The sequence below is a fragment of the Macrobrachium nipponense genome, chromosome 28 (genome assembly GCF_015104395.2).
Source record: "Macrobrachium nipponense isolate FS-2020 chromosome 28, ASM1510439v2, whole genome shotgun sequence".
NCBI classification, from domain to species: Eukaryota; Metazoa; Arthropoda; class Malacostraca; order Decapoda; family Palaemonidae; genus Macrobrachium; species Macrobrachium nipponense.
The window spans coordinates 58249510-58275259 of record NC_087217.1 but is presented as its reverse complement, the minus strand read 5'-3'; the positions used below and the strand labels follow the sequence as shown (position 1 = coordinate 58275259).

At 36.5% G+C, this 25750-nt stretch overlaps 3 protein-coding genes across 8 annotated transcripts in view; 1 reads left to right on the top strand and 2 right to left on the bottom strand.

Annotated features, from left to right (window-relative positions):
• The window catches only part of LOC135201774 (early endosome antigen 1-like), a 77905-nt gene extending 63617 nt beyond the window's left edge, over positions 1-14288 (top strand). For all 5 annotated transcript variants that reach the window (XM_064231025.1, XM_064231024.1, XM_064231021.1 and 2 more), the window contains 4 exons: positions 3226-3396; positions 4484-4603; positions 5906-6073; positions 6910-14288. In XM_064231025.1, coding sequence (XP_064087095.1) covers positions 3226-3396; positions 4484-4603; positions 5906-6073; positions 6910-7140 — 690 coding nt within the window. In that variant the 3' untranslated portion in view covers positions 7141-14288. The remainder of the gene's footprint in view (positions 1-3225; positions 3397-4483; positions 4604-5905; positions 6074-6909) is intronic.
• A 419-nt stretch (positions 14289-14707) lies between these two features.
• LOC135201773 (centromere protein J-like) lies at positions 14708-18699 on the bottom strand. Its single transcript, XM_064231020.1, has one exon. The coding sequence runs from the start codon at positions 18696-18698 to the stop codon at positions 14931-14933; it is 3768 nt and encodes a 1255-aa protein (XP_064087090.1). The 5' UTR covers position 18699; the 3' UTR covers positions 14708-14930.
• A 53-nt stretch (positions 18700-18752) lies between these two features.
• Positions 18753-25682, bottom strand: LOC135201776 (uncharacterized). 2 transcript variants are annotated; one of them, XM_064231026.1, is made up of 2 exons: positions 25522-25682; positions 18753-19565 (listed from the first exon to the last, which is right to left on the bottom strand). In XM_064231026.1, exon 2 carries the CDS (start codon positions 19551-19553, stop codon positions 19032-19034), a length of 522 nt encoding a protein of 173 aa, XP_064087096.1. In that variant the 5' UTR covers positions 19554-19565; positions 25522-25682; the 3' UTR covers positions 18753-19031. The 2 variants fall into 2 exon arrangements, with proteins under 2 accessions (XP_064087096.1, XP_064087097.1); XM_064231027.1 differs by having other exon boundaries at positions 25424-25532.
• Between the last annotated feature and the right edge of the window lie 68 nt (positions 25683-25750).

Here is a 25750-nt window from a genome sequence, read left to right as displayed (position 1 = left end):
GGAAGACTTCATATCCGTCCACTTCAATTCTTCCTCAAGAAGTCTTGGAGCTGGAAAAACGGACAACTGTCGGACGTTTTTCCCATTCCAGTGGAGGTAAAGGCACACCTACAGTGGTGGTTGCTGCCTCTGGAAGAGAACAAAGGGATCTCTCTAAGATCACAGAACCCAGACCTAGTGTTGTTCTCCGACGCGTCGGAGACGGGTTGGGGAGCGACATTAGGCTCGGAGGAAGTGTCAGGCACCTGGGAACCAGCACAGGTGTCCTGGCACATAAATTGCAAAGAGCTCTTCGCCGTACACCTGGCTTTGAAGAGCCTAGAACCTCTGGTGAGAGACAAGGTAGTACAAGTAAACGTGGACAACACCACCGCACTTGCCTACATTCGGAAACAGGGAGGGACACACTCCTCGTTCCTTTACGAACTCACGAGGGACCTATTACTTTGGACGTCTCACAGGAACATCTCCCTGCTGACAAGGTTTGTACAGGGAGTAGGAATGTGAGGGCGGACAGGCTCAGCAGGAGGAACCAGGTCCTTCATACAGAATGGACTCTGCACGAGGAAGTGTGTCGCGATCTCTGGTCTCTGTGGGGAACTCCCCATGTGGATCTATTCGCAACATACATTTCAAAAAGGCTCCCAGTGTTTTGCTCGGTCGTGGAAGACCCAAGAGCAATTATGGTAGACGCCTTCCTGCTAAACTGGTCTCGAGTGGACGTGTACGCTTTTCCCCCATTCAAAATCCTGGGGTTAGTATTGAAAAAGTTTGTGGCGTCAAAATAGACGAGGATGACTTTAATAGCCCCCTTTTGGCCGGCCCAGGAATGGTTCACGGAGGTGGTAGAGTGGATCGTAGACTTTCCAAGATCCCTACCAGAAAGGACGGATCTTCTCAAACAACCACACTTCAAGAGGTACCATCAAAACCTCCCCGCTCTCGCTCTGACTGCCTTTCGACTATCGAAAGACTTGTCAGAGCGAGAGGCTTTTCTCGCGAAGTGGCAAGCGCGATCGCGAGAGCTCGCAGAACCTCCACTACGAAAGTATACCAGTCGAAGTGGGAGGTCTTTAGAAGATGGTGTAGAGCCAAGAAGTTGTTCCTCCTCTCTACCTCTATAGCGGAAATTGCTGATTTCTTGCTATTCCTGAGAGTAAAATCGCATCTAGCCGTATCCACAATAAAGGGATACAGGAGTATGCTCTCGGCTGTATTCAGGAACAGAGGTTTAGATCTGGCAAATAACAAAGATCTCCACGATCTCATAAGATCTTTTGAGACTTCAAAGTCTAAGGAACCAGTACCTCCGAACTGGAACTTGGACGTAGTCCTCAAATATCTGTCTTCGGATAGATTCGAGCCTCCGCATCAGGCATCATTTAGAGACGTAACTAGAAAATGCCTATTTCTTTTATCGTTAGCGACGGCAAAAAGAATTAGTGAGTTACAAGCTCTGCAGGATAAGTAGGATTCAAGGGAGACTCGGCGATTTGCTCGTTTAAGACTCTGTTTTTAGCGAAAAACGAGAATCCCACGAATCCCTGGCCTAGGTCATTCGAAATCAAAGGAATGTCTAGTCTCGTAGGCAGAGAAGCAGAGAGGTCTCTATGCCCGGTTAGAGCTCTGAAGTTCTATCTTCAGAGGAAGCGTCAGTTGGGAGGCTCTAGACAAGGTCTTTGGTGCGCGGTAAAAGACCCCACAAGACTGATGTCAAAGAACGCTCTAGCGTTCTTTGTAAGAAACGTCATTACGGACGCTCACAAGGTCTGTCCGGACGAACAATTACAACTTCTGAGGGTAAAAGCTCATGAAGTACGAGCAGTTGCGACGTCTCTCTCGTTTTATAAGAATATGTCGCTTAAAAACATTTTAGATACGACATATTGGAGATGCAACTCAGTATTTGCATCTCATTACTTGAAAGACGTGCGTGTGACGTATGAGAAGTGCTTTTCTCTAGGTCCTATCGTATCGGCAGATACGATTCTGGGTACGGGAGCCGACACCAATCCTTAAAATGTATATACTGTTCTTCTGTTTGGATATGGTCGAGAATCTCTTCGAACAATGGAGGATTCAGGCTCGCACGGGCGGCCGTCTATGTTGTTCATAAGAGAATTCTCGTCATATCCAATTAGTTGAGTATAAATTTTTTTTTGAAAAATTATGTATGTGTGCGTAGTGGTTTTTGAGTTACGGTTGTTGTGACGAGTTCGGGGATAACTCGTAACAATCCTTAGTTCTAACACATGGTTAGGATCAGGTGGTCGGGATTGGTTGTGTGCTCCTTCATAAGGTGTATTGTCATATAAGTGGATCAGCACCCATTGACAAAGTCCTTTTAGGCTCTGCTGAGTAAGTGGGTAAGACCCCATCGGCAGACCCACAAGAACTCTTGGCCATAGATCACATATCTCGCTAAAGTTTCTTGAGGTGATGCAGACTACTGGGCAAACACCACCAAGTCTACCACCTATCAGGTAGGAACCAAGGTTTTATTTATACCTACAACATATGTTGTTTACCTGTCTATTCCATATAGTAGCTGTCTCTTACCCTCCACCGAAGGGTGCCAATCAGCTATGTATATATCTGACAGGTAAGTTGATTGTATGAAAATGATATTGTTATGTTACAATAAAGTTTCATACATACTTACCTGGCAGATATATACAATTAAAGGCCCACCCAGCCTCCCCGCAGGAGACAGGTGGAAGAGAGAAAATATGATAGAAAACGGGGATGGTTCCTAGTCCTGCCACCCAGGGCAGACCGGTAGATCACCTGACCTACCTGTAGCGAGTGGCGCGAAATTTGAATTTCTGTCGGGGACGACGGAGTCTTAGCTATGTATATATCTGCCAGGTAAGTATGTATGAAACTTTATTGTAACATAACAATATCATTTTTAGGAACCATTTGTAATTATGTTTCTTGCTAAAACTATCTCAGTTAGGACTTGTTTTTCAATTAAATTCATTATTATTACTGTTTACAGAAATACATCTCAAATACAGTAGTAACATGCATGGATAAAAGAGGTTTTATTTTTTAGGCAATCATTTTATTTTAAACTTGCTTCATGTATGAATTATAAGGTATTTTAAACTATGAGGTTTAGAATGCATGCTACATTTTCCACAGAGTAATAATTCTTTTGGATAAACCTAGTCAAGTACATACTGTATACAAAACCATCTTTTTATTTTTTCTCTTTTTAAGGTAAATGAGGAGTGTGATACCAGAGCTGCATTAGTGGCCCAACATGCAGCTGAACTGACTGCTCAGCAGGATGCCAGAGATCAGTCAGAAACTCAGTTACAGTCGTTAAAAGAGTCTTCAAGTAAAATGAAGGCTGAGCTAGAAAAGAAAGTTGCTTCACAGGATAAAGAGGTGAGTTCTACTGCAGTATTTTTTTATAGATATTGCCAGCTTTAATAAAATTCTGCATTTTATTCCTTTGTAAAACCAGTTCACAGCACAAACTTATACATAATCATTTCTTTCTCCTTAACTTTACATGTTGGTACAGTTATCAGCTTTTTTGTTTTCAAATTTACGAGTATAATCATACGATTATTAAAGGCCTAGAATAATTTTAATAGAAAATAGGATGGATGTATGGAACTTAAAATAAAAATCCAGACACTGGGAACAAGAAAGGTCCTGGTTCAGTGTAAAAAAAAAAAAAAACTGTTACGTCTCTTGTTGGTGATCTAAATAAAAAAAACTGTGAAGGACGTTTAGTATGTAGCCCAAGTTACCTAATATGCATTTTAAGATCCATATGGTTAATCAAGTTGAAGACTATATTAAAATTAGTTTGAATAAGTCCAGACTCCTATCCATCGTCAAGATTGTCTTTGGATATAAATAGCAAACCTTATCAGAGGCTTAGGGGGATTTGGCTTTGTGATAAATGGCAAAATCTGGTAAGTAACAAAGCTTTCACTCGGATATTCAAGATATCCCACAGTTAACAGTACTAATGCCTTATAATTACTAGCTTAAGCTATGCTGTATTTTGCAGTTATCCTTGAGGTGAAGAGATTTATATACAAAATGCACTATAGTACTTCTAAAAAGGTAGCCTAGCAAGTAATTATTATCATAATGTAACTGATAATCATTATAAGGTGAGGGATACCTGCTTAAATGTAAAAGGGTGTTCCATTGCTGGTTTGTTTTCTTTTATAAAGAAGGAACTCTTAATATCAAGGGACAGACTTTCATAAACTCATCTTGAAGATCATCTAAGAGATCATAGATAGAAATGGTAGGCTGCTTGTTGGATCACTACTTCTGCACCCTTTGGAATAGGCACCATAATACATAATTTCCACTCTGAGAAAAATACTGTTTGGTATTTTAGTGTTTTTTTGTATTCTATACCAGATTTCTATTTCTTTTATTCGGTTTTATAATTTTTTTCATGAAATTATCATTATACTTTTCAACAGTTTCCTTTTATACTTTTCAGGTATCTAGTTTAAACAAACAGCTTGAAATTCATTATCAAAAAGTTGGGGAGTTAGAAGGACGAGTGGCAGGCCTTGAAGCAGAGGTTGCAGGACTAGCTGGAGAAAAGCTGGAATTGGAGGTAATTATAATTCTTCATAAATACGTCTTACCCATTATTAATGGTTTTCTATGTGAAGCCAGCATTTCTCTCATGGAAAACAGTAGAAACTGAGAACTGAGTAGCAACTCATGTATGCCACAAGAAAACTTGTGGAAATGATCTTTTAAAGGTCAGGATAACCAAAGCTACTGTTCACACATTTTGTTATATGTACACATATTTTAGTATACCGTGGGAATGTGTGTCAGTCCTTTGTTTTCTGTCTTCAGACTGTGTCAGGTAAAGATAAAATTAATTATTATTATTATTATTTGTTTAAGCAGTCATAAAATTAAAAAGTAAATGTTGTCAGGCGTCAAATGTCACATTTATAAATTAGTGTTATTATTTTGGGGAACTGATATTATTAAGATGAAAACAATTCCATTGTGTTTGAATTGGAAGAAGAGTAACCATAAAGCAGCACAGTTTTAAATATACAAAGTATTATGTAGCCTCATATGACATCATAGATGTCAAGATAGTGTTTCAGATTTTTATGATTCCATAACAGATTCTTTGGAGCCTGTTGCTTTAGTTATATTTCTTTTTTCTTTTTTTTGTATTAGTTGCATGTAGTAATTGTCACTTAATAGCTAACCATATAATTTTCAAAGACAATTATAACTATCTTCAAAAGGCATAATACGCATTGAAAAGATGAGGTAACTTTCTCATGTCGATAAAAATGTTTTGCAAGACCAATTTTATTATTTTTTTAAGTTAATCACCCTGTAGTATCAACTTTTGAATAAGATTGCAAATGGATGGCCTGGCATACAGATTCATGTGGTTGCTGTGGTGATAAAATATTACTTCAATATGTAGTTGTGTAAATTCTGCTTACACTTTCCCCATGCATAAATTTATTTGTTAACATGATAAATGCTTCTACTATAAACAAACATCCATATAAATGGGAGTATGTACTGTAGTGTTAATTCAGTACATGTTCTTGTAGCTTAATTGACTAATAGGTATCAAATTCCATTACCTGGAGCTCTCCCTCTGTGACATGGGTGAGGAAAAGGAAAGTATGAAAGATTTTATTCACAAAAGTAAAATTGCTGTATTTTTCAAGTTGGGTAGCTGGCCTTTTTGTACAGTAATTGAACTTTCAGTGTTATACCAAGCAGCCTTACAGTATTGTATTCTATTAAAAGCAACAATTTCAGTTTTAGGTAACCCTCTTTTTTTTTTTCTCCCCCTCATGAATCTCATGGTGTGTCATAAAATATCCTTTCAATGTATAAATGTTAATCAGGAGTATAATACTTACAGGTACGTGTTGAAGCCTCTGTAGAAGAACAGAAAGGTCTGGTTGAACGCTGTGTGACAGCAGAATCAGAAGTAGAGCGTCTTCAGGGTCACCTCACGCAATTAAGACGAAAACTTGATGATTCCACAGCAGCTCTTCAGGAGTTAGGAAGAGAAAATCAGAATTTACAGGTTTGGAAACTAACTAATTTTTGCAAACGTTTGCCAAAGTACGTACTACTGTAGTTTTCAGTCCCATGATTTAGTCGGACATTAGAAAGCAGTTCCCTAAATATGACTTAAAGTATTTGGATACACTCTATGTAATGGCAGTACATACTTAAATTAGTTTGGAATTTCCACCCGTTTTTCTTGCTCCATTTTTAACTGTTAACAGTCTCTAGTCCAGTCTTCAGGTAAATTAACCAGAAACTAGAATGTGATTTTCACTACTTATGGATCACGCAAGTGAGGTTGGAAAGTGTAACATAATTTTCATTTTGATTCTTTATGAATAGCCATTTGGGTTCCTAAATGAATGTATCATATTTTGTTTTTAAAATTGTTTGCCAAAATCCCTAGTTAATAATCATTGACATTTCTTTAGCTCAATCCCAGTTTGTAAAAAATGCCAGCCAGTCACCCAGAGGGTAATTAATTGCAGAATCATTAGCAGCACAAAGTAAGATTCATGTCAATCTGTTATGTGCTATTTGTGTTCTTTTGAAAAAGTGTTTGTTCACTTGCATATGAGTACTTCCTGATATATGTGCAATTTATTGTTTACAAACTAAAATTCAATTGTTGAACAGCAACCCCACCTCCTGACCTCATACTTGGAAACTGCCTTGCAGAAAAGCAAAGGATCAAATCATGATGAAGGATGTTGGCTTAATAACACTTCCTCTCATGATTCAGACTAATCAGAACCTGGGTGACATATTAAGCTATTGAGAAGGAATGGTCTTTATGCTGGGGAAAATTGATTTTTCCTTGGTTTATACATGATTTCCCCTTTTTATCAACAGATGGAAACAACTAAGTTAGCAGGTAGAAAGTGGGCGGATGATTCTGAAGCTGTAAACTGCCGGGACTGCAATAAAACTTTTTCTATGACTATACGACGTCATCACTGTAGAAACTGTGGTCAAATATTCTGCAATGATTGTTCAAGTAAACAGGCTCCTTTGGAAGCTAATAAAAAGTCTGTAAGAGTGTGTAATCAATGTTATAATGAGTTGACTTCTAAAATATTGTAAAATTGTATATTTTAATCCACAGCTTTATTACAATATATTTGAAGCACATATTGATTGTTCATGTGCTGGCTGTGTTGTGAAGGTCACAATTTAATACTGCTCTGTTGTGTAATGTAAAATAAGGTACATTGTATTCGTGTCTAATGAGATGCATCTTTATCCAAAATGGTGTGTTGTATATAACTACTATATAAACATTACTAATGTGCTTTCAGGGCACAACTTTTACGTACTAAATTTTGGTGCCTTCACTTAAGTAATATCCATCAGAATTGAAGTCCATCATTACTAGGAGTTTTAGAATGGAAACAGTGGTCCATAGGTGATGGTGGAACAAGGTTGAAGTCAGTCTCTTAAGATTTACCTTCAAATTGATAAATTAAGTACAATTAGCTATCATTGCTTGCCAACTACAACCAGTTCAAAAACTTCTTTGTTATAAAAGCATGTAGATGTATATAGACTTGGCTTGATTCACATAATTATTAGGAGTAAGCAGATAAGCAATATGAGCATTATTAACAAAAAACAAAACATTTTTAATAGTAGAACCTTTGAGTTTCAACCATACTCGGAAAATTACTCCCATGTTTGTTGTAATTGATTTATAATTGGCATTGAGAATTGCCAATCTACATTTTGTAAGAAAAAAAAAAACTACCAAAGGTCTTAATGACTGAATCTGAATATATAACTCCTTAATATGTACAGGCATGTATTGTGTTTTCACATAGGGCAGAGAATCATTTAACTTAGGGCTGATTTAGGGCAGAGAATCATTTAACTTAGGGCTGATTGATTTCATAAGTCATTTTAATATTACGTCAAGTGTCCATGTGGAATCATATTTCCTAGAGATTTCTTTCAGTTCAACAGGTTAGCAATTGGATATCTCTCAGTTTTTAGATGATAATGTAACAGTTTATTTGAAAGTAGGAATGACAAATAGGAACCAAGCATTGTTAATTGCAGTTACTAGATAATGGCTATTCATTAGCTCATGTATAGGAGACTTCTTGCCATATTTTCTGGTATTTCATTTTTCTCCCTGTGTGAATTACAAACTATTACTTTATTTAGCATTCCCCGGTGTGAGCTGTAATTGAGCGTTGTTGAAAACTGGTAGCAAGGTATCTCTTGGGGGAGGCCTGAGCCCAAGATCTCACACTCAAGACTTTCTTCTTGCTAACCTTAACCTTGACTGCTGAGAATACTGGCATTGGCCTTTTTTTTTTAAATCGTATCTGGCGCTCGGAAGGTTGGGAATCTTTGCCTTTCTCATTCTTTTCCGAGTTTGGGGCAAAACAAAACCAGAACCTGTTAGTCCCTGATAAGAGATACAAGAATTTCAATTCCCTTTCTTTGTTAGTTTGTAGGGGGTGATCTTGACAAGTTGCTTTCATACCAGGTGTAAACAGCAAGGTACTACCTAAGAAGGATCAAACCCCATATTCCAAAGTGTCGGCACATTTTTGTTAGTATCAACAGGCACAAGGAGATGTCCAAGTGCACCCTTTCTTTCTGACAGCTATAATTAGACAAGCAACATGGACCAATGCACAATTTGGGTGAGGATTTAGGTAGTTAAGGGTGTAGGACCATCTTTTGCATTGTAGAGTAGCTTTTCAGTAGCACTGATACTATAAGGCAAGTATCTGGAGATGTCAGACCACCTTCACCTCATCCCAAGGGATATGGAAGTCCCTTAATACCTTCATCTCAAGACCTGTGGTGGCAGCTCAGCAGGTTGTGTAGTCACCCAAGCAGCTCTCAGAAAAGTTTCTCACTTACGGCACTTGGAGGGCATAAGGCTAGGGTTAGGTTAAATGGTGGAATGGCTTGCTCTCCTGCTTCTTTCTTTTCCTTCCACTGAGAGACGGCAGCTTGGGTTGAATACAGTGTTTAATGGGGCTACAGATGCAGGTTGGCTACACATTTGAGCATCTGGTCTTAGAGCTTTAGTTTATATGATTTGACACCCTCTGCTTTCTGTTAACAATAGGGGTAGAGTTATATATACGATTGCTTTCAAAGTTATGATGGCCCATTTTATTATACTGTATCGGAAACCATATTCAAAATTTTGAATTTCAGTTTTTTCTCAGGCAAGCAATAAGCTGTGCAATACTCTCCTGTGAATATTGGACACCGGACAGCACCAGCACACCTCACCTCACAGTCTGTCATGCAGTCACTATTGTATACAACCAGTACTCTGGAAGGTTGTTGGTTGCTCTTGTTTTTTAGGGTATCCTCCTGAGTCTCTGCATAGTTCCCTTTGTCTCCTGCTACTGTTTAGCGGAAGGTCATAACTCTTCCAGAAAAATTGCCACGCATGAAGGCAGGAATCAGTCCTGACCATCTTAAGGATAAAATGCATATTAGTGATGCTGTGAAATCTTATGCACCTGCAAAATATGCTTTCATTTAAAGAGCTGGGCAACTACTTTGAAAAAAATTACCTATGTGGAAGTTGAAGATGAATACCTCTATAACTGTTGTTCTTCACCTCCAGTACACGAGATATTCAACACTTTAAGTATTACAAAATAAGACCATGTTAATGATTTTGCCCGGCTATTGGTCAGCCTCCCACATACCAGTGTTTTATCGTGATACCATCTCAACAAACCCACGGTCCTTCATGTTGAAGGACAAAGTATTCAGGGACAGCAGTTGATTGAGGTATTATTGGTTAACTGCCTTGTTACCATGTTTCAATGACCCACAGCAGTTTGTGCTGAGGAATACTTCCACATAAAGGATCCAGTTTTTATGCCTAGAATATATACAAATTGATTTAAAAATCTGTGATTTTCCTACCCATATTAATCTCCAATAATACACTGTTTTGATTATTTGACTCATGTTTAGTTATTTAGTTTCTTTGCCAAGAAGTTGCATTTACAATTTGGTCATACAAATTAAGTTCTCTTTATGAAACTTTTTGCTTATGAAATGGTGGCAAAAGTAATACAAAATTTAGAGCTCCTTGAAAATTACTGCATCCATAACCTGTAGCTAAACTGATGGATCATAAAATTTAAATAAGTAATATTTTAAAAATTACACATGAAGTCTGTCACACCTTTACACATTAGCCCTTTAATTAATTTTAGACAATCTAAAAGCATTTCAATCAATTGTAGAGTTGGTCACTTCATTGTTTGGATATTACTTATTAAGCAGAGCCCTCACTAAGCTTTTTTTTTGAATATAGTGAGTTTCATTCAGTTTTGGAGATGCATTGATTTCAAAGGTGCTGATAATGAAAATTGAAATGCTTCATTAACTTTTGCACAAGGATTTCATTGTACAGTATTAACTTTTGCACAAGGATTTCATTGTACAGTATATTAGATTGCCAAAGATTTTTTTTACAACAATGTGTCAACTTAAACCTTTCATTACTGTATTTTCCTGATTAGTTAAGAGCAAATCAGTTAACATTTCATTTTCTGTCAGTAAATATTTACAGTTGAATTTATTTTTGGCTGATTTTAAGTAACAAAAAAATTATGGCACTAATAAATTTTAAGTAAATTTTATACAAATTATAAATTTTTAAGTAAATTTTCTGCAAAGAAAACAAACAACCATTTGCAGCAGCAGTATTGAATGAGGTATATAGTGTGTTTAACAAAATTGGTGTAGATATTTTTGTAGAATGAATTATGGTCATTTATTAGATTACTTCACATATTCAATTAAAACTTGGTAGCTGCCTTTGTGTAATCAGTATTTTACTTAAAATTTGGTGCTCTTCATGCAAAAATTAACTAATAGCTATGGAACAGATGACATTTCAGAATTTTTAACTCTCAGATGGATGACCATATAATTTGTTGTATGATTTGTTTCTAAGATTAAATACATACTGTAGTTTGAAGAGTATTAACACATATTAGATGAAAATTTTTAGCATGAAAATTAATTATTTTTCATGTTGCAAGCTGTTCTTTGTTGAAGTTTTATTTAAAAGGCTTGTCTTCATGGGTGAATCATTTTAACCGATTTGGCTATTCAGTACCTTGATGTAAACAAGGTAAACGATTTAAGTACTGCATATGGATTTTGTAAAGAAGATACATTATATACGGTGCATTTGAAATGGATGTTTTAGATGCAACAAGCTGATATGTAAAATAACTGAAGTAGCCACAGAATATCTCATCATTTACCAAAGAGGTATTAAGAAATGTCAATAAAAAAAATGCAATTTTAGAAAACTACATGACCCAAGCATTACTTCCAAATTAGTTTAATTACATGACCTAACAGCCCCTTCCAAATTAAATTTTTCCTTTTTCCTGTCATGGCTTACAGATAACATTGAACATTTCTAAACTGGAAAATTGTTATGATTTTCAGGTTACTATATAGATACGTAGTTCTTCTCCTGTCAGTGAGACCATCTCATTTTAAATTTTTTACTTGTAAAACATAACAAATTGCCAAGCATGTTTTTTACCAGGATTATACTATCAGTTCCAGCAATTACTTTTTTTTTCTCTCTTTTTCTTACTCTGCAATTTTTTTTTTTCTTATTCTGCAAAGTTAGAGCACTTGGATTTTCAACTTAAGCTTCATGGTAGTTTAATCCGGGTTTAAAAGTACCTAGGTTCTTTATAAAAAAAAAAACTCAAAGAATGGGTGGCATTCACATTTTCATTTAATTGAAAATAAGCATTGAAAAAGACTTTGATTCTTTGATTTATAAAAGTTGAAAAAATATCTGTTGACCAGACGTAATATTGAATTGTTACTGTGCTGTTGGGCTTAGGGAAATTAGTCTATATTATGTTATCATGACACTAAGCAAGGCTTAAAAAATGTACTTTCAGGGTAGTCTGTAGAATATAAATGTATAAGCTTGCACATCCATACTCCTCAATGATTATGAAACTGGCTTAGCTGTTTGGCTTATGTTCTTGTCTTGACATACCTGCTTCATGTTCTTTTCACAACTTGGATGTTTGTGGGAGCATACGTTTGTTTAAAGTCACTATTTAAAAATGCATCTCTTGGAAGTAATTTTAAGAAGTTTTCTGTGAAGCACCTTTGTTATACTAAACGTATTGTGACCTAAGCATATCAGCCTTTGTTAGGCCAAATCTTGGTGCAGGTAAAATGAGGTATCTTATTATCTGCATCCAGTTCACAAAACATGCCATTGACAAAGTGTTGAATTTATGTAAGGCAGTGTTGTTTTGTATAAAATTGTATTATTAGCTTGGAGGTTTCAAAGTTATTGGTAAGCATTGGATTGGAAGTATCAAAGTGAATTTGGTAAGTAGTGGGCTTATTTGCCATTGGAGTATCTTCCATCACAAACTTTTGATTTATCTCATACACAAAGGCTGTCACTAGACCATTGAGCTGTTGATACTGTATTGGTTGTTGTTATATAGCAAAGTAAATGAGTTAAATCAAAAGGATGGTGAATAATGGTTTAAGTGTAGTAATCATTTATAAAAGTTTTAAAGTATGAATTTTATATTCAAGGTATTAAATATGGTAGCAGAAATGTCTAGCACCATAAAAACTTTTCATATGAAATTTTTTTCATATTGTTGATCTCATCTGAAAACTTTACCAATACATCAGTATATGTTGTTACTGGGAGATGATTGAAATTATTAATGATCCAGGTTATGAATATACTGCAACTTGCAGTTTTGCATAATTTCAGACTTTTACATTTCTTCTAGGTACAGCTTTTTTATATTTAGGGTATAATTTAACCCCTTGGGCATACTTTTTAAACTCTGTTCTCATATTACTAACTTCCTGAAGTGACATGCTAGTAAGTTTTGGAACATTGTTACCATTGCAATCACACCTATGTCATTTTTTTTTTTTTTTGCAGTATTTTGCGGTGCTACTATTCCATATTACATGTAGAATTCAACAAAGTTTTGATCTTTGTACCAGTATGTACATGAAAAACTAGTAAAAACTGCATATAAAGCCACACAGGAGGAAGATGCCATATGGGACGGTAGAGCATGGTCTAGGCATGCATAGTTGGTTCATTGTCTTTCAGGATTCAGCAAATTGTACTACAGCTAGGAGAGCTGCTGCACAGAATAAGGCTATGTTTGGTTAATGGTTTCATAGTGGACAAATAACTTTTCAGAAGTGTTTCAGATAGCTTCCTCCAGCTGCATTTTATTGTAAGACAACTGTTTTCAAATATTCCTCAGAATAATGCTGACTACTCTATTTCTCCTTCCTATGCCTTTTAGATTATTTTGGATTTATAAAATAATACAAAAAAAATGTTTTGTTTAGTTGCAAGCCATGTTAAGGTTTGATCTGCAAACTCAATGAAAGCAAGTTTTTACTATTGTCTTGGTTAGTCATTAAAAGCAGATATTTTTCACACATTGCCTTGACTATTTCTTGAGTGTTGATAAGGGTATACTGTAGTACATACATGCAAATAATGCTAATAAAATTAAAGGCAAACCCGAGGCACCAGTTTCATGCTTCAGTCTGTACGTATATCAAGCAGACTCAACATTCGGTATACCATACTTGCTGCTTTAGCCCAAACAGGGATTTTGTATGACAAAAATTAATGCCGATATAGTTAGAAACACAATTAATTGACTACAGTAATGTAAGGTTAACTATTAGCATGTCTTCAGTTTTAAAGGTTTATAGTATTCACTCTATATAAGCAGAGGGAGAGATTTGAAGCACAAAAAAATAAAGCATATACATTAAAAGGGACGGCAAAATTTTTCACTAGAGGTTGTATTTTTATATTTCCCTATTTACTTAATACTATTATGTATTGGATGAAGTGATATAATTACGCCAATAAACTCCAATAGTCTTGGATAAAAGAAAAATCTGATTGGCAATATTTTATGTAAAGTGGAATTGTAAATGCATGGACACATTCTTTAAAGTGTATGGAAACTTTTACATTTTGTTTTTGAATTAATAGTTTCTTTGCCCAAGGGGTTTACCTGTCCAAAAATAGGCTTCAGGCTTTGGTTTGCATTTGTTGCCTAATAATGGTAAAGATAATGAAGAGTCTATTTTTATGTATATTATAACGTATATCCAGTATTGTGCAAATAACAATATTGCCAAATAGTAAATGTTTTTATTAATAAATAAAATGTTGAAGTCTACTTTCATTTTCATTAACCTTAAGAAATTAATTGGAGAAGCTTGTAGTTTTTTTCCTTATGCCAAATTTAGCAGTTAATTTGCTTATTTTAAGTACTTCCAAATCTGCTGAAATGTAAATACGTACTGTAATTTTAAGATAAAAGGACACCCAATACTACATTTTCTGTCATTAGTGCAGACATTTTCTTAGGCTTCTTATTTTCATTTATCTATTTCTTAGGATGGCCAATGTTTAAAGGGTTCCCATACATTTAAAAACCACACAGCCATCAGAATTTCAATAAATAATAGTGTATACTGTATAGTAATTGTTAAAAGACAAGAGGGACCATTTGGCGTCAAATATACTCTGGCATCATCAACATTAGCAAAATGAACAACTTGCATCAACAGGCCATTTACTTGAGAAAGAAGACTCTTAATTGTAAATAGTTTACTATATTCATATACAATGCACAATGATATGTTAAACAATTCATACAGCACAGTTTATGCACCAAAAATATTTGTGCTTATATACCAAAATAAATGCAAAATATATAAACTCAAAAACAATGGCTACCAAAATAAAGCTACGATTCAGATCACTTAAGTCTTTTTCAGGGGAACAAAGAGAAATCTATCATTACTCACCTACAGTTCTATTGAACACTTTGGTGGGTATCAGACAAAATGTTCCCCTCCCTATCTTTTACACGAACACGTCCTGTTTTGTACCGAGTTTCTGTGCTACCATCCGAGTGTAATATTTTCACAGTCCCATCTGGATATTCCCTTCTCTTCTGTTCAGGTGTGTGAACTTCTTTCTGACCACTTACAAACTCCATCACCTTAAAGCCATCAGCATTTGTGTGGACAATCGTACCATTTGGCAAAGTGCATACTTCTGTACCATCTGGCAACACAGTCTTGCACGTTTTATCAGGAAAAATAATTTCAGATGATCCATCTGTGAATCTGGTTTCTTTCTGGCCATTTGGGAATTCAAGAATTTCCTTGCCATTTATAAATGTAGTGTGACTTGTGCGATCAGTCCCGTAAACATAAACAGTTCGATCTTGATGGATTTCCTTTTTGTCACCATTATAATAGCTGATAATTATTGTTCCATCTGAATGGATGGATTTTTTATTTCCATTAGCATAAATGATTTCTTTTGTTCCATCACCTAATTGCAATTCTGTAGATTCTATGTTTATACTTTGTTGTGTTTGAGGAGAGCTTTCCATCACACTTGTTATGCCGGGCTTGAATTTTGAACTTAAGAAACCAGCATCAATGGTGCCCACAGGAATCTCCTTAGCTTCTTCACCATCATTTGTTGGTTTATCTTCATGTAGTCCAATTAAGTCCCTTCTTTTGTCGGTATTATCAGATCTGCTACTTTCCTGAGCATTTTTGTTTCTACCAGTAGTAATTATACTGCCTGAGAACTCAATTTTGTTTGCCTGCTGAAATGATTGTAAAGTATGATTTTTTTCTTGATTACTCTTCTGATGAAGTGAATTTGAAGGAGATTGTCTACCTAAACCTGACATTTTATTCTGCACTGGCATGTCTCCCAGTAAAGCTTGTCTATCTATTAAAGGATCACTTACAGTAACTGGTACTTTATCCAGAGACTTATTAATACTGTTTATAGTTGCCGTTTTTGTCTTCATTTTTGATTTTCCTGTAAGTATAACTCCTTTGCTATTTACAGAAGGTTTTTTATTTACATTGCCTCTGTCTATTTTTTGCTTTTGTTGCATATCTTGAACACTTTTTTGCAAAGATGCATTTTTCAATTTTAATGACTTCACTTCTAGTTCTTGTAATCTAATTTTCTCATTGAGTTTCTTCACAGCACCATTATGTAAATCTTCCCTTTTCTGTAGTTCTTCTTGTAAATCTTTTAGCTGCTCCTTCAAAAAAACAATTTCCATTGACTGCTCACGGACTGATGATACTGAGGGATTCCTGACAGATTGCTTTTCTTTCCACAGCTTGTTTCTTTCAGCATCAAGATATTCTTGGAACTTAACCTTTTCTTTGGCCATCTCTTCTTGAAACGATCTCTTCTGATGGTCCAATTGAGACCTTTCACTCTGCAGACTATCTTGAAGATTCTTGATCTTAACATTTCCTTTCTTATAGAAATCTATTTCCTTTTCTAACTCACACACTTTAGCCATAAGAAGAGCTTTGTGAGTTTCCACTTCCTCATGATTCCCTATTTTGCTGGCTGATGGAGATTCCTCTCTTTCTATGCTTTCTATAACCTTACTTCCATTGGTCTCAAGGAGTTTTTTATCTTTCTCTTGTACAGCTTCTGGCGCACTAATCAATACCCTCCTACTGCCTTTTGAAGAGACATGCTGTGATGTTTTGGAATGGTTGGCCTTCTTTCCAGGCTCTTCTTTCCCAAATATAGACCATATGTAGTGTGATGCTGAATTCTTTGGACGGCATGGTGGTGAAAACTGCAATCTGATTGGTTGCAGAGCTCCTGAACTTGAAACATGATCAGGGGTTTCATTTTCATGAGACTCCTTCAAAGATTGAAATTTTTGGGCACCTTCAGAGTCAGTAGCATTTACATGTATTTGTGTTAAAACTTCTAAATCCGAGGTTGTTACCAAATCAGTATCATCTGTAATAGATGCCATATCAGTTAATGTGTTTTCTCCATCTGATTCCGAAAGCTCATACTCCAATACCTGTACTCCTTCAGGTTGAAAATGGACACGTGGCCTAGCAAGTTGAGGTTCATCATTTACAGCTGGAGTACTTGTTGGGTTACTTGAAGTAAGTTTTATATTATTTTCAAAACAAGAAACTGATCCTACATTAAAGGAATTTTCAGATTCTATGAAGCTTTCTAAAACTGACTTCAACTCCTCCTCTGATAAGCCAGACAGTGAAAGATCTTCCAATCTCACAAACCTCTTCAGCTGCTCAAGAACAATGCTAACATTTACCAGCGGGAACTGGTTCTGCTGACGGTAACTTTCATCAGAACAAATATTAGCCAGTTCCATTTTTGATGGTTTGGCAATAACATCATCTCGTTTACAGCATTTGGCTAGTATTTTTTTATTATTCAACAAGTGAAATGTTGGACTAAAACTGGGCGTAGAGGAAGGTGACTTCAATGGCGTAGATGATGATGAATGCAGACCTCGCTGAAGTAACCGAATAACAGTTGATGAGTTGGAAGAGAAACTTGAATCATCCGCTAGTTCTTCCAACTTCTCAAATGCTGACAACTCTTCCTGTTCTTTAAGTAACTGCTTGTCATTTTCTGATGTTGGGGTTACCCTTTTCTGCTGGATATTGCTCCGAGTTACTATGACGGGTTCATCTTTTTCTGCTGGCGCATGCATAATTGTTCCTTCCTTGCATTTCTCATATCCCAATCTAGTTGTGGGATCTTGCAGCTGTAGCATTTTAACAGGCACATTTCCTGCTTTTAATTTATAGTTTTGAGAACTGTCAATACTTTTTATATTGACTGATGGGTTTCCGCTAAAAATCTCTCTTTCCTCTGCCTGTTCTTGAACATAATTTTGAGCCCTTCTGAATCGCAACGGTTTCATGCCAAACCTAGCTGTACCCTGACCTTTCTTTAAATAAGTAAATTTGAGCTGTGGCTGTGACACAGAAGTCTCATTACTTGTCTTTGAATTAATTCCAAGAACATTATCGTCTATAACAGAATTACTGACAGTGTGGCGGCTTATAAAATTTGTAAGACCCTGATATTTTCTCTTACAATCATCCTCATTGGTAGGGTTACACTTCAAGGTATACATATCTCTTGCAATAGGAAATTCACTTACAATACTTTTCTTAATATTAATATTATCTAAGATTTGATTATCCTGAGTTTGTACAACTTTACTCTGACCATTTTCACTTACTGGATGCATTTTGCATTCTTCTTGCAAAGACAGATCAGGACTAGTTGAAATACTATCACTAATATTACCTAAAACATTCTGACAAGACAAACCTTCCTGGTTAGGCCTATCATCTTGATATACTGACTGATCTTCAACAGTATTTGAATTTTCACTTATGAATCTATGATGGGTAAGTGAACTTCCACTTGATGATTGTTGAAATTCCAATAATGAAGTACTATTCTCTCCTTCACTACTGTTACCTCTCTGCTCATAAACTTTGTTTTTCATGCCCCCTTGACTGTTAAGTTGTAAGGCCTCTATATCACTATTTGTTGGATCTCGATGAAACTCATTTTTCTTTGGCAACTTCATTTCACAAGCACCTCTGGACTGGTTTAAGGATATTTCCTTCCGCTGTTCATCTTGCCATCTTCTTAAATTTTTTAATCTTTCCAGCAATGCTGAACAAGGAGAGTTGGTGTTTCCCTCATGTATAGTCATTATCTTGGAACCACTTTCCATGTTCAAAAATCAACTTAATCACTTAAGCTGTAATAAAAGCACCTATTATCTTGGATATATGTACCTATTCACTTTTAACACACGAGTTATAAAAAACTTATTTCAATGGAGAAATCAAAATATATAACACATACAAGACAGAAATCAAATTTCAAGTTTCATATTTTGGAAGAGCTCATTTAAATGCACACGGAATGTTCACAAGAAGAATCATGCAACAAAAGGTGATCACAAATCCATGGACTGCAATAATAAAAACCACAACCAAAATTGTACTTTCTCAATGGGAAAAATATCAAACTTTCAAATTTACTAGTTTTCTTCACTACCATATCAATACAAACTGGTTTTCTTCATTATACGGAAGAATTCATCCTGGTTGATTTCATTATCACCATCACGATCAGCTTCATCAATCATCTCCTGCAACTCCTCGTCAGTGAGGTTTTCTCCAAGCGTTTCTGCCACTCGTTTCAGATTAAGAAATGATATCTTGCCTGTATTATCATCATCAAATAACTTGAAAGCTTTCAGTATCTCCTCTTTCACATCCTTCTCAGCCATCTTTATTGTCATTAGAGTAAGAAACTCCTCATATTTAATTTTACCATTGTCATCCTTGTCAATTTCTGCAACCATTTTCTTTATCTCTTCCTTCTTTGGTTCAAATCCTAATGCTCTCATAGCTACTTTGAGTTCCTTGGGGTCAATAGTCCCTGTACCATTTGGATCAAAGAGATCGAAGGCTTCTTTTATGTCATTTTTCTGTTCTTCCGTAAGCTCAAACTTTGTGCTCCCAGAACGTCTTTTTCCTCCTCCACTTGTCAGAGATGGGCGCTTGTACTGATTAGACATTCCTGAAGCACTCTGAAAAATAGTTAATTTTCAAAAAAACTACTCAGTATATTAAATTACAGATTAACTACTACGTCTAATTAAGCTTCATCAACAATCACTACTGACAATGCAAAACCCACAAAAAAACTTACCCTGTAATTTGACAGTTTAAGTCATGCTTTCATCTGAAAACTTACTTATACATTACTATAGTTTATATAACAGCAATTAAGTAACATGTCAAGATTATTTCACTAGAAGTCCACAGAAATAATGCAAGGCATGATCATTAGAACTAAAAATCAATAAACAATGCAAAATGTGACCATTACATAGTGTCACCGAGAAAAAATTTTTTTAAATGGTTTGAGGCTGAGCAAATAGAAGAGTTAGAGAGTGGAAAGAATCTCATCAATGAGGTGGTATGAAAGTAAATGTGGGTCAAAAAGACCAATTATCAAAGTGTGTTTTTTTCTAGGTATGCAAAATGGAGCCTTCAATGAACAAGTATCCTTCAGCTCAAGCAAGATGGTCATTTAAACTGTTAAAAAGACATTTACCTTGTGGTTACAGAGGATGGGTGGAGGATTAACCTTCACTTGCCTGCCATCACCAAGCACCTATTCTTTCGCCTCAAGAACAAAACAAGGTGACCCAGATGGGCCCTTTAATAACAGGCTCTTGTTTGTATAGGTGGGATAAATGCAAATTACTATGGACATTTTTAATCTGCTCCTACAGAAATAGAAACATTACTGTTTACGCAGGGGGCTCATTCATTAAATGGGAGATCATCTTTATGAACACACTGAATATTGTACTATTAAGAAACCTACCAAGAAATGGCATGACCCTGGAAACAAAGCAGGCAAGGGGAGTAATGATCTATGTAATCTCCAACTCAGTCTGGCATTGGGTTAGCAGAATAGTTGGGTCACAGGCCTAACAGAGGGTGAAGAGCCTCACTCAGGTAAGGAAAAGGACATAGAACTATTTGCTACCTATGTAAGTTGTAATAGTCAGAGGGCAGCTGTATCTTAGGATCCAAACATGGAGGGAGTCACATCTTAGTTGCCATAGCTCTTAAGACTGGTGTCTCAATTGAATAGCAACCTACATCTACACTTGGTCCAGCTCATACTTAGGTTGAATTGCTGAGCTACAAAAGGAGTAACAAAGGATATTGGATGGACCGAGGAAGAAGGAACACTTGAAGAAGGCAGGAGACTAGAGCAGCATGGATGGAAAGGAAAGAACTAAAAATTATTTGGTGGGGTCACTGGGGACGACATCCCTCCTGGAAGAGATTGCAAATACTCCCTATCCCTCATCCTCCTACTAAACACTTACCCCTCACCATGGCTTGGTACATTTTTTATCCATGATAAAACAAACAAAAAACACAAACACCAAGAAAGGAATTCCAGTATCCACACTCAACACAGTCTAGCAGTGAGCAAAGAACACCATCTAGTCTTGGTGGTGGCCGAAGAAAATCTGCCTGGTGACTGCAGGAGAGTAAAGTAATACTATTCCCCTCACTAACCCCCTGTAACCACCCAGTTAACATGTCCGACAACCACCTCCAGCTCACACTGAACAATACTCCTACATAAAGGGTGGTGATTTGTATTTCAGTGGGAAGAAATGAAGGCTTGTTTCTAAAATGAAGGCATTTGGTTCCAAGTTCTTTGACACTGGCAAAAAAGTCAATTTGTTTACATACTGTACTAGGATTCAAAATGGGTCAAGGGGAAATGTGAGCATCTTAGTAAGTATCCCCTAACCTTTGATCCATTGTACAAAGCTAGTTTAATATGAATTTAGCAAATGTAATGAAGATGGCTACATAAAGACATCATTCATTAATATAATTTGTTGACTGAAGAATATATATTAAGGGTGTAAATAATGCAGTAGGGTAAAATACCAAGCAGCAACATAGTGGCCACCTCTCTCAGAACGAGGCCACTTCCTGAAAAATCTTTTGAATTATGCCATTATTTCGAAATTCAGGAGAAAACTCTTACTTTGAGAGGAGGGTAGAGGTTTCAGTGTGCGCATGGATGAGCCACAACTTGATGCTCATGGCAGCAAGTTCAAGTACTTTTTTGGGGAAAGTGGCCACGTTCCCGAAGAAGTGGCCGCCGTTCAGTCGTTTACCCTACATGTGAGATAATTTGAGAAATTTACAGAGATAATGAGAAATATAGTACAGTCTTTTGTTTGTTTTTCCTTTCATCCCTGAGGGACTGGTACTAAACACAGCACCACAAACAACTTCCACCATGTTTAGTACCAGCCATTCTGGAATTAATATAAAAACAAACAAAAGACAGCGAATATTCACAACATAGGATTCTCTGTAGGGTTCTCAGATTATCTCACCTGTCCTACATTCTGCACACCCTTTTCTATATTGTTTAGCCAAACACACACATTAATAAACAATATCTGTGTGTGACATAGTACATTAATAAACAATATCTGTGTGTGGACATCTACTTTGCTTTGACCATGAATTTCTGTACTACCTATGTAGTAGCTATACAGTAGTGCCTCAGGTTACGAAATTAATCTGTTCCGAAGCGCCCTTCGTCTCTTGACACTTTCGTATCTAGACCTACGTTTTACATGTAAATTGCCCAATTTGTTCCAAGCCCTATAAAAACACCACAGTAAATTTTATAATAAAGCTAAATTGACCAATAAACAATGAAATACAACAATTTGGACCATTCAATACTTAACCTAACCGTTACTGTACCTGTAAATAAAGTGCATTAGTGTACAGGGTACAAGAACCTTACCCTTCAAGTGAGGTGATGTCCGAAAGTGGCGACAGAGGGGGAGGACAAACGGAAGAAAACATGAACACTTAACTTTACGAAACACGTTAAAAAATGGCAGAAAACATTAACACAAAACTTTACGAAACACATTAACAAATGGCAGAAAACATTAACACTTCTTGATTATCTCCATCTTCGTGAACTTCAGCAACATTTTTGGGACCCATGGCTAATAATGTAAGTCATTAAGTTCACACACAACACGATAAAGTAACTTACAGTACAACGAAAGCGAAATCACTAACACGAATTTATGTTAACAAAAGAACGAATTCCAGGTGTTTACGATAACGCTGCCGCAAAAAATGATCAAGGAACGCCTTTGCATAGAGGCATGATGGGACAGATGCTGACCAATAGGAGAGCAGGATCTTACGGTGGTGACTAGCATCAGGAACCAATGGGAGAGCGGGAGGATGGTGGCAAGTCTACTGAGTTGGCGGCGCGGCAGTTTTAAAATTGGGTATCTCTACAGAAGCATTCTGCATGGACTGCAAGGAACGTAACCACGGATATGACATCCACTAGGGATTGGGGCGTCCAATGTACCTACTTCGCCGTGTTTAGTACTGGCCCCAGGGGGTTAATTACAGACGTCCGAATAAATATTACTTAAAATTCTTGTTCAGTAGGTAAAACTGCATAGAAAAACCGTAACTGCCATAGTCTAGGCCGCCGCAGATAATTACCCTAGATCTACCTAAAATTGTACTCGGCGGCCCGGGCGAATCTCGGAACTTACCCTTTCGCAACCTGAATTATTTTCGTACACCGGTGCAAAAAAATCTTCGTCTTTGCTTTCATAACCTGAGTTTTTCGTACGTAGGGACTTTCGTATGTAGAGGTTCCACTGTATTTTAGTTTTATGACTTACATATAACACTCTACGACAGGTTAGGGTGAAATAGTCTATGGAGTTAACTCTTGGGCCATCAGGTAAGGACCCAGTGTCTGACATTACATTAGGTTACATTAAGAAAGGTTAGGTTACTATAGTAGATTCATTTAAGGTAGATTCTTGCGCCTACGAGACGTTTGTTTGGCGGCCTCTGATTGGCTGGTACCGGGAGGTAGGCCGCTTGCTCAGTCTCGTTATTTTCTACTGTGGCTTAGAAAACTAGCAATATTATGTTTATATTTCTTCAATCAACTCACGCTTTGCTCAAGATAGGAAAATTTTGCTCATACCATAGGATTCGGTATTAATTGTACAACTAAGTCATCTTTTCCTGAAATCAATAAGATAAAACACAAAGGAATTACAAAGTAAAAGTGAAAAGAGAAGCATTTAATTCTTCATACCTGTTTTTATTTATCATCGGATTTTGCATCATTAACGCGATTAAGATAAAATAAAACTTGTGTTTTCATACAACAAATTCACCCTGAATACGCTGGTGCTTTCAGATTTTGGATGTGTGTAAAATGTGAGGAGAAAATGAAGAATATGTCTTATTATATTGCATCAGTAAATGATTCAAGTTTGACGGTATTGCTGAGAGAATGAGATCTGCAAGGGGTCGTCGTTGTGTTTGTCTCCTCAGCGAGAGATTTGAGTTGCCAATTAGCAATATAAAAGGTTGCAGTTTCGACAATATTTACCATGTTATATTATTACATTTTCTGAAAATAAATACACAGAATTTCCATTATAGTAACTGTCGAACATTTTTAATCCAATATCATATAGTATGTCTGGGCATATCTGATAAGGAAAAAAATAATAATAATCAGATGGATGCATTTGGTATCGTTAGCTCAGACCCATGCGGGCCGCGGGGAATTCAATCCAGCAAAGAAGTTGAACTCTGTGGAAAGACGACTTCACACTCTTCAACTCGGCCCAAACTTTAATCAGGTTGTTTCAAGATATTGTTTCTAATTTTATTTTATGAATATATTTTCAAATGAAAGAGACATCAGAGACTTATTTGAGTGATATGAAATAATAATCTCAGTGAAGTAATAAACAACAAAAAATTAAGAAAGATTGACTTCCTATCAGGCTGAGTCAAGTACGGCTGCAACATAATAAGACATATTCTTCATTTTCTCTTCACATATTAGACGCATCAAAAATCTGAAAGCACCAGCGTATTCAGGGTGATTTTATTGTATGAAAATACAAGTTTTAATTGATCTTGATCATATGACTTATTAAAAATCCAATGATAAATAAAAACAGGTGTAAAGATTGAAATTTTTTCTCTTCACTTTTACTCGTAATTCCTAATTGGTTTCAGGAAAAGATTATTTAGTTGTACAATTACTACCTAATACCGAATCCTTTGGGATGACCTAAACTTTATTGTCTTTTGGAAAACGTGAGATAAATGAAGAAATATAAACATACTGCATGTTTTCTAAGTCACAGACAAAAATATGACACAATGAGCGAGCGGCCTACCTCCCGGTACCAGCCAATCAGAGGCCGCCAAACAAACGTCTCGGAGGCGCAAGAATCTACCTTAAATGAATCGACTATAGGTATGTGGGTGCACCCTGTACTTTATAACTTATGGCACCTTGGGTCTGGTAAGGTGGAGGTCCAGGTCAGGGTCTAGCTAATTTGGTCTTGTAGCCTAACATACATACTACTAGTACCTAGGTAGGTATGCATAAACAATTCTCAGAATTCTACAAAGGCATACCTAGGTAGGTTAGGTATTTAGTAGCTAGCTAGTTCAGTAGCCTAATATATAATACATACTAGGTAGTACCTACAGTTGCCTGGCACTAAATTTCTTAGTACCTAGTGGGTATCTAGGGTATGCAACATTTAGCTACCTAAGTTAGGATCATTAAAGACCTCTATTATAGCCTAGGTAACCTAAGGGTAGGCCATAGAATACATCACAGGACAGGCCAAGCTAAGACTAATCTACTTTATTCAATTGGGCTACAATCCCCCAAAATTAGACCAAAACCTCTCCCTAGCCAAACATAATGAATGCCCTATAAAAAATATGCGGTAGATAGCTATACTACCTATAACATACGAAATAGGCAGACTATGCCTAGTACTACTAGTACTACCTGTATATCAGTGACAGCTCATTCGTTTCGTCTATTTTGGGATACATTGCCAACACAACACACTCCTACACAACTGAATCTCGGTGTACAATCCTTACCTTATTTCAAGCGCGCGTAAATGACACTTGTGTGTAGCGTTTCTTTAGGAAATATAAATCAGGCCGCAATGACCCAATACAGCGCAGCCGTAGCGGCGCGCCATTCAAATCTTTTGACAGTCTGTGTGCTTGTCAGATGACGGGTGCATTTTACTGATAAGATGGGTGAAAGGTCGTCTTCCCTGCTTTTTAAATGATTCAGTTTATAATTTGGGGAATATGGAGCTCC

Excerpts from the sequence above, each read along its gene's own strand:
- LOC135201773 (XM_064231020.1), bottom strand. The coding sequence starts at position 18,698 with ATGGAAAGTGGTTCCAAGATAATGACTATACATGAGGGAAACACCAAC.
- LOC135201776 (XM_064231026.1), bottom strand. The coding sequence starts at position 19,553 with ATGTCTAATCAGTACAAGCGCCCATCTCTGACAAGTGGAGGAGGAAAA.